General features: G+C 41.1%; 1 protein-coding gene across 2 annotated transcripts; it reads left to right on the forward strand.

The window, feature by feature from the left end:
* Positions 1 to 1664: 1664 nt before the first annotated feature.
* On the forward strand, positions 1665 to 8340 carry PCMTD2 (protein-L-isoaspartate (D-aspartate) O-methyltransferase domain containing 2). 2 transcript variants are annotated; one of them, XM_009083438.1, is made up of 5 exons: positions 1665 to 1997; positions 3154 to 3256; positions 5016 to 5187; positions 6291 to 6414; positions 7958 to 8340. In XM_009083438.1, exons 1-5 carry the CDS (start codon positions 1691 to 1693, stop codon positions 8338 to 8340), a joined length of 1089 nt encoding a protein of 362 aa, XP_009081686.1. In that variant the 5' UTR covers positions 1665 to 1690. The 2 variants fall into 2 exon arrangements, with proteins under 2 accessions (XP_009081686.1, XP_009081687.1); XM_009083439.1 differs by having other exon boundaries at positions 1690 to 1997; positions 6372 to 6414.
* Positions 8341 to 8546: the final 206 nt, after the last annotated feature.

The raw sequence follows: 8546 nt of genomic DNA on the forward strand, positions 1-8546 counted from the left end.
TCTAAAAATGTAGATTTTTCAATAGCAAAAAGAGTGGAAGAAGGAAGAAGCCTGAGAACAAAAATATATAAAGGAAAGTCAAGGGAATCAAGACCCTCAGGAGGGAGTGTTTTAATGTGGAATGTTATAAAAAGTGTCCTGACCAGAGATACAGGCAACCCTGTGTGTGCAAATACAATGATTTTTTATGTATGTAAGGAGAGGGGGAAAAAAGAGAGAAATTGGTAGATTAACACACCTGAACCTTCAACTTGATGTGTTTCCACTGTGAAGTAATAAAACACAGTCATTTTTTGTAGAGAAAATGAAGGAGTAACTGTAGAAAGGAGAGGGGTGGCATTTTTTTTCAAGTTTTGTTAATGATCTGGAACTGAATTGATGTGTTTGAGACATGAATGGATTAAAAACTGGCTTGAGTTCCCTAAGTATACCCTGTGTTGTGTGCCTCCACAGGTAATGGGAATGGTATGTTATTTGCATGACTGTGAAATTTTCTTGGAGTCTTGGAGCTTTTCTTTGTTTCCTCTGAAAATGTAAGTGTATAATTTGCTCTTGCTGAATGCAACAAATAAACCCCAACAATTTGGCTGTAGGCAGATCTTCTGATCCAGGAATGAACTCCAAAGCTGCTGCTTCTGTGGTTATTATGAGCAGGGAATGGCATTGTAAAGAAATGCATTAAAAATGAGGTTGTGCTTTCTAGAAGGGATTTTTTTTCCCCTTAAGATATGAGAAGGGTGAAAAAGTTAGATTCATTTGAGTGGTAAGTTGTTCTGTGTTCTTCTTCCCCTAGATCTTTAATACCTGCAGTTATTTTACTACAAGAATTATTAGAACCATAGTGTAATGCACTGTCAAGGAAAGTGTTTGCTTTTCTTTCCCCCACACCAACACACCTGGATAGGTCCATGATCACGTCAGTGAAGTCAGAAGTGTTTGTAATTCAGAAATCTCTGTCACTCAGGAATTACCAAAGTGGGGGTGAGTTTGTCTAGGACCTGAGAAATTCCACAGGCTGCAGTGGAAATTCTCTCTGCAGTTGTCTGTATCATTAAGTGCTTTACTAATGGTGGTGGCTCAGGCTCTAGAGATGAGCAGTCTGAAAGTGTATTTGCTAAAGTAAGCAAGGTTGTACTCCAGGGCAGTGGCTTTTTATTTGAACCTCTGAAATCAGCATCCTGATGCTTGTTCAAAGAAAATGTAATTTGAGAGTTTTCTGGATTTGCTGCCTGTGTCTTAGTCCCTTAATATCCCATTGCTGATATTAGAGGTAGAAAGCCTGTGTGTGGCAAGAATTCTGACAGACAGGCCAAACCTGCAGTGAAAAATGACCTATGAGCACAGGAGCTGGAATAATCCTTTCTATAAAAGGGTTCAGTGGAAAAGCTGACATGCTGGTAAAACGTTGGGAGTGTTTGAAGACAGGCAGTGCACATTGAAATTGCCTATTGTGATTGTTCCCCACTAATGTCAGGTACTAGATGCCAGATCTGCTGCATTTTGCTTTTCATTGTTGGAATGGGGGATGGGAGTGCTGTTTGGGGGTGTTTTCCTGGTCCTTAGGGTACCTAAAGGTCTCTCTCAAAGGACTTCATACACAGCAGCATCATTTAATGTTGAAGTGCATGTTCTGTTCCTCACCTGCCTTTGCTATTCCTTCACTTTTAGTGTTTGTAGAAGACTGTTTAAGATGGGAGGTGCAGTGAGTGCAGGAGAAGATAATGATGAATTAATTGATAACCTGAAGGAGGCACAATACATCAGGACAGAACTGGTGGAACAGGCATTCCGAGCCATCGATCGAGCAGATTACTACCTGGAAGAGTTCAAAGACAATGCCTACAAGGATTTGGCATGGAAGCATGGAAATATTCATCTCTCAGCACCGTGTATTTACTCCGAGGTGATGGAAGCTTTGGATCTACAACCAGGGCTGTCGTTTTTGAATCTTGGCAGTGGCACTGGTTATCTGAGTTCTATGGTTGGACTCATCTTGGGTAAATACCTTTTTAATCACGTTAGCTGTTTGCATTAGATTTTTAAAAGCATGTTTTGAATTTGGGAATGAAGCATTCCTCAAGTAATGGAACTAAAAGTTAGCTGGGAAAGTAAAGAATGCAATAGTCCAACTGGCCAATTCATCCTGCAGGACTGGACACAAACTTGGGTTAGTTTCCCCTTAAGCACAAACCCAGATCAGGATCAGGAGTACAGTGTTGAAACAAGGATTGAGCATGTTTGCAGAAACATGACTACACCTGCTCTGTGTCTGGTTTGTGCTCACTCCATCCCATCCAGACTGAGACATGTTTGAATTCCACTTTTGTCTCTTAGCAACAGACAGATGGGAGTATTCTCCGGAAAAAGTTAGTGCAGTAGAACTGATTTCGTGGCCACATCTACAGTGGCACAAAGCAAATCATCAAAGTGCAGTTGTCCAATTGCTAAGCACCCTGAAGTGTTTCAGAGTTGTGCTGCCAGGAGGGACAGCAAATGGCTCTAGGGCACACACTTCCCTTTTGTGGAGGTGTCAGAATTTTAACTGCTGAGAAGTTTATTGTCAGGGTAGAGTCTCACTCCCATCTCCCAGCTGTGATTTTCTCCTAGGTTTGCTGAGATTACTGAAGATAATCAATATGTAACTCCAGGGATTTTATATTCTTTTGAATTTCTGGAGAAGTTACACTGTTGGTGCTGAATAAAAAGCTTGAGTGCTGAACAACTTGTGTATTTTCCAGCTTGGTTTTGCTGTTAAGTGAGGTACAGTGTATGGTGACTGTTCCTGATTCCTTCACAGAGATTTTTAGCATCTCAGCAAGGAGGTATTAAAATAACATAAAGTTGTTTTAGGGATGTATTAAAACATGCAGGCCTTGGAATTTTTTCCAGGTGGTCAGTTTTACAGCAATGGCATCAGTGTTTCTCTCCTGCAGAGAGGTTTCCTGCATAGTTAAGAACAAGTGACTCAAAATCAGTCATGCCAGAACTGCAGGGACAGGGTTGCAGTTCCCATTGTAGCACAAAGAGAGCTGACCCTACACAGACACTGACGCTCTTGGAGCAATCTGCTGTAGGAAATAACCCAAACTGTATTAATCCTGCTGGATTTTGTGTTGCTGCCTGTTCCATTATCCTGATGTTCCTCCTTTGCAGGTCCTTTTGGTGTTAACCACGGTGTGGAACTTCATTCCGACGTGATCGAATACGCGAAGCAGAAATTGGACTTCTTCATTAAAACAAGCGACAGCTTTGACAAGTAAGAATGCAAAATGCCTGTTTGGATTAATTTTGTGCATTTGGCTTTAGTTGTGGCAGTTCCTGCTCTCATGTGGCCCCTCTGGATTCAGGGTAATCTGAGGATTCGGGCTCCTTAGGCTTGCTGAGCTGCAGTGTGTGACCTTCGAAGCCCATGTGTATTGTGGGGGAGTTTCAGAAGTGTTTGCTGGGTTTTTAATAGCAGTGCTGATGTTGCAGGGCCTAGAGGGAGCTGTGGAAGGTTGTTTATTTTAAAATGCACTTGCAGGAACAGCCTGAAACTTGCAGAGGACAGGACTAGTTGTGTTTGTGATCTGAGAATCTGCACAGTGATCAGAAGAATATGAACTGATTTCTGTGCTTGACTAATGTGTTTTATCTGAGAAGAAGAAAAATGGTGTTTTAAAATACGAAAGTAGTTTTATGATGATTAAGTTGGTACTAAAAGTGCTTAGGATTTGATTTATGTTCTTCCTTAGAAACTCCATTTTGCTGCTGTCACAAGTAATAACTTTGCAGCAAGATAACCACTGCCAATAGTAACCTCAGCAATAAAAGTTGGAGCTGTCATGTTTTTGGATCCATTTCACAGTTTGTTCAAATGGGGAAGTAAAGCATCTGTGGATACCTGATACCCTCTCCTCCTGGGAGGAAGAAAATTAAAGTCATTGCATGCTGGATTTTAGACTACTCAGCCTTGTGCTGCTCTGCTGTACTGGAAATCTACTGAGGAGAGGGCTGTGTTTTCTGGGTGTTGGCAGCAGACCCAAAGTTTCTGGCGTGGATGGTGCCCTCACATAGACGAGTGGGTGTTTTTCAGAGTCACATTGCTATTGTTTGAGTAGATGTTTTAAGGAAGACTTTTTTTCTCTCTCCAGACAAATATAACTATGGAGCAAAAGGGAACTGAATTCAGAAATCATCATGACTGGAAAATTGGCATTGCTGAGAGAGATGTCTGCTGGGTTGTGCTGTTAGAACACCATGTGCAGGAACTGTTCACTGCCTGCTCTGAATGTCCAGCACTGTGCAGAACCAGAAAGCTTCAGGCAGTGTTTAGGAATAAATAGGTGCTATACTGAGCTGCTACTCAAGATACCAGGAGAAGAAATCAACCCTTAAATGTAGGGCTTAAAATTGATGTAGTTTTAGAGCATGTAAGAAAACCAGAAGCATCATAAAATCCTTCATTTTTTCTTTGAAACTAAGTCAGGAATGCTGTAGGCAAAAAGTCTTTTTTATGAAGGGTGAAATTGCAGTTCTTTTGAAGCTAATGACAAAACTTCCATTGGCTTCAGCAAAACATGTTTCTGTAGCATCAGGTGATAGTTCCCCACAACATCTGAAAAAGCTAAAAGCTTTTGAAAGTGCCAAAATAAACCCAGGTGCTGTCCTTAAAAGACTTAGATTTTTGGAATCACAGATCTAATATTTATATTTGCATATTATAACTGAGTCAGCATCAGGTGGCTAAAAAATAGCTTGTTCTGAAGAGTTGCAGGCAACTCAGGTAGGAAATTATGCTCCTTATCCTTTGGACGTTTTAACCCATGAATTATAACCTCATTGTGCTATGGTTTTGAGACTTGGCTGTGGTCTGTTCTGATAATGCCCTGAATATATAGACTTTGGAGTAGAAATCATCTAAAACTGGGGGGTTTTCAAATGTTTTTCATAGTTTAGTTTTTCCAGATCTGTGAAAATAATTAATTTTCTAAATTGTGATATTCTTGCCTGATACAAGTCTTCTTCTCTTCCAGATTTGAATTTTGTGAGCCATCCTTTGTTACTGGCAATTGCTTAGAGATTTCCCCAGACTGCACTCAGTATGACCGAGTGTACTGTGGAGCTGGAGTACAGAAGGAACATGAGGACTACATGAAGAACCTGTTGAAAGTTGGGGGAATTCTTGTCATGCCTCTAGAAGAGAAGGTTGAGTACCTTTCTATTCATATTTTCCTTTCAGTTATTAATTCTGATCTCAGCTTAGTCAGTAGCTGTTCCTGTTTCCAACCTTGTAGCAGGTTGAAGAAAGCATTAAGTGCACCAGTGTTCACTAAGTGAAAACTGAACTCTGCACGTTCAGAATGGATTGGAAATTCATAGTTCTTCCAGGCTTTCACATATTCCAATCTGTTGTTAATTGTAATTTTGCTTTCATGCTGCTGAAAACATAAGCAATTCTTTGTTCAGTTGTATAATCTAGTGTTGTGCTTAATGACAAAATACTACATTTTGCACCCTAACTGCCTGGTGGAAGTGTGTGAAATGTCTCCATTTACAAGTGTCAGTGGATTCTTTGTAGTAAAAAATGGGTAACTGTCCCAGGTGTGAGATCAAGAGAGCAATTCAGTTTATCTCCTGGGTGTAAAAATAACTTGCATGGCTAAGTGGGTAACTGTCCCAGGTGTGAGCTCAAGAGAGCAATTCAGTTTATCTCTTGGGTGTAAAAATAACTTGCATGGCTAAGGTATAGGTGGCTAACCTACCTCTGTCAGGATACTTGAGCAGAGTGCAGGGTTTCTTCCTAGTAAGAGGCTATGCCATGAGTTAGTGTAAGATTTGAGCTGGAACAGGTATAAGTGATCTGCAGAGTTCTTCAGGAAGGAACAAATATAAGTGATCTGCAGAGTTCTTCAGGAATGAGTGTTCATCAGTGACTGATGAGTTTTCTCAGAGGTCAGACACAGCTATTCTGACCCAGAATGAGGAAGATCTGTGAAAACAGTGACCCAAACTGCCAGTGTTGCAACAGATGAAGTTACTCAGGGCTAATCTTATAAGGAGTTCTCAATTTTTTTTCAAAAAAACACCAGTGTTTCTGTGAAGTTACGCAGGGCTAATCCTATAAGGAGTTCTCAATTTTTTTCAAAAAAACACCAGTGTTTCTCCTTATCACCTTTTACTGTTGCAGCTTTTAGTACTTTAACCACTTGTCCAGGCAGAAAAGTCATTTGTTCATTTTTTGTTGTTGTTGTTCAAAAAATCTCACTGTGGTTCACACAATGAACAATAATCTCCTTGTTTTGGTTTAGTTGACTAAGATAACTCGTACTGGTCCTTCTGCTTGGGAGACAAAGAAGATTCTTGCTGTTTCTTTTGCTCCTTTGATTCAGCCTAACCATGCAGATTCGGGCAAATCAAGGCTTGTTCACCTGCGTGAGTACAGATGTTCTGGAGCATGGGGGAGGTTTCTTCTGCTGTTTGGCTGTGAGCTGCACCTTGTTTCCTTAGCTGTAACATCCCTGGGAATCCTTTCAAGGAAAATTACTCCAAGTGCTTCCTTCTTTGAACAGTTGTCTGTCTTGTGCAAGGATCAGAGTTGCATAAAATAGCTTCTAAATCAGAATTACAGAATGGTTTGGGTTGAAAGGGACCTTAAAGATCACCTAGTTCCAACCCCCTGCCATGTACAGGGACACCTTCCTCTAGACCATCATTCTAAATCTAAATGATTTTTGAAGTTGTACTCGAACTTTGAGAGATGTTTGGTCATTGCACAGATGGTTTTTGCACCTGTTTGAATCCTAAACCCATGTCCTGTTGTGGATCTCAGGCACTGTGCCATGATGATGGAAAATACACAAACCATTGAACAAATGTTCTATCTACCCAAAGCCTCTCACCCAGTTCAGACTTATCCTGAACCTCGAATGCTTGAGGGGTAGAGGTTGTGCAATTCTTGGTGAGCTGTTTGAAATGCAGGTCGTATCAGTGGCCTCAATCTTTAGATTAAGACTTCAATGTCAAGAGGCCTCTTAAGAACCCATGAATACAGAGATACTTCCATAAAGAGATTAGTCAGGCTTTGGTCTTATTCTGGAAAGGTGTCTGCATGACAGAAGGCAACTCAGGAAACTGTCCTTGCCACGCTAGAAAGTCCAATGAGTGTATGTTTCAGCATGTTTTGTTTGCAGGTCTCACTTTGTGCACATCTATTACACGTAACGTTTTTCTGCTTCCTTCATTCAGGTCACACCAAAGCTTTACTTGTTGGCAGAAAATAGGGACTTTTTGTTTCAGTTTTAGTTCATTTTAGTTCATGGATGTGTGTTTGGAAATGCATATTTTTCTTTATGCTGCAATGTTATTTCATGCAGTTATGGGCTGGCAGCAAGTGCAGAAGACAGCACAGTCTTCCAAACCATTAATGTGGGAGGTATTTTAATACAGTAACTTATTGTATGCTTCTATAATTACTTCTACAAAATACTTTCCAGCCTGTCTTCACCCAGTAAGTCTGAAAACAGTGTTTAAAGAGCATAAATAGTACTCGTGTTTCATAAGTGCAGAATTTGGCAAAGCTGAGGTAGCTGCACAATAGAAACATCATTTTATGGAAGAGTTAAACAGACTTCAGGTCTAGTTATCTAGAGCAGGAAAATAGCTTCTAAGTTACTAAACAGTCACAGCTCCAGTCACTAAGTCTGCATTCATACAGTCTTTAAGATGTGTATCTTAAAATAATTGAGAGCTTGACATCAAAATAGGAAACTTCTTAATGAGAGAAAAATGCATAATTAAATTGCATGTGGAAAGTTGCAATACAGATTATCTGAGCTGACAGGAGCTGAATGAGCTGTTTGTGTAACCACAGCAGGGATTTCCAACGGCCTCATTTAATCTGAGCAAACACAACTTTTCCTGTGAGGACTTTTGGGGGAGTTTGTCCATATCTGCTGACGGTTTGTGTGTGTTCCAGCGCCCGTGGCTGTGCGCAGCCTGCAGGACCTCGCGCGCATCGCCATCCGAGGCACCATCAAAAAAATCATCCACCAAGAAACCATGAGCAAAAGTGGGAACGGGCTGAAGAACCCGCCGAGGTTCAAACGGAGACGTGTGCGGCGCCGGCGCATGGAAACCATCGTTTTCTTGGACAAGGAGGTCTTCGCCAGTCGGATCTCCAACCCCTCCGATGACAACAACAACAGTGAGGAGATGGAGGAGGAGAGGCATGAAGAGGAGGAAACTAAACCCTCGGAACTAAAGCCTGATCCTCCTGTAAACTTTTTGAGAGAAAAGGTCTTGAGCCTGCCGTTGCCTGATCCCTTGAAGTATTACCTGCTTTATTACAGGGAAAAGTAGTTTGCTTCTTCTAGAAAGTGGGAAGTAGGCAGAAAATAAAGTACTACTTAGGGCTTGACAAATGCATACCACTTGCTTGCCTGTGAATGTGACCACCTGAGGCAGTAGGCTAGCTGGGGAATGTGCTGCTGTATACTTCAGCATTATAGCTTGTTTGACTTTCTTCTTTCTTCTCAGTTGTGTGCTATAGTTTTATCCTACAGCAG

Source organism: Acanthisitta chloris, unplaced genomic scaffold (genome assembly GCF_000695815.1).
Source record: "Acanthisitta chloris isolate BGI_N310 unplaced genomic scaffold, ASM69581v1 scaffold8931, whole genome shotgun sequence".
Classification (NCBI taxonomy): Eukaryota; Metazoa; Chordata; class Aves; order Passeriformes; family Acanthisittidae; genus Acanthisitta; species Acanthisitta chloris.

Excerpts from the sequence above, each read along its gene's own strand:
- PCMTD2 (XM_009083438.1), top strand. The coding sequence starts at position 1,691 with ATGGGAGGTGCAGTGAGTGCAGGAGAAGATAATGATGAATTAATTGAT. Across the intron at positions 1,998-3,153 it reads TATGGTTGGACTCATCTTGG|GTCCTTTTGGTGTTAACCAC; the intron begins GTAAATACCTTT and ends CCTCCTTTGCAG. Across the intron at positions 5,188-6,290 it reads TCATGCCTCTAGAAGAGAAG|TTGACTAAGATAACTCGTAC; the intron begins GTTGAGTACCTT and ends GTTTTGGTTTAG.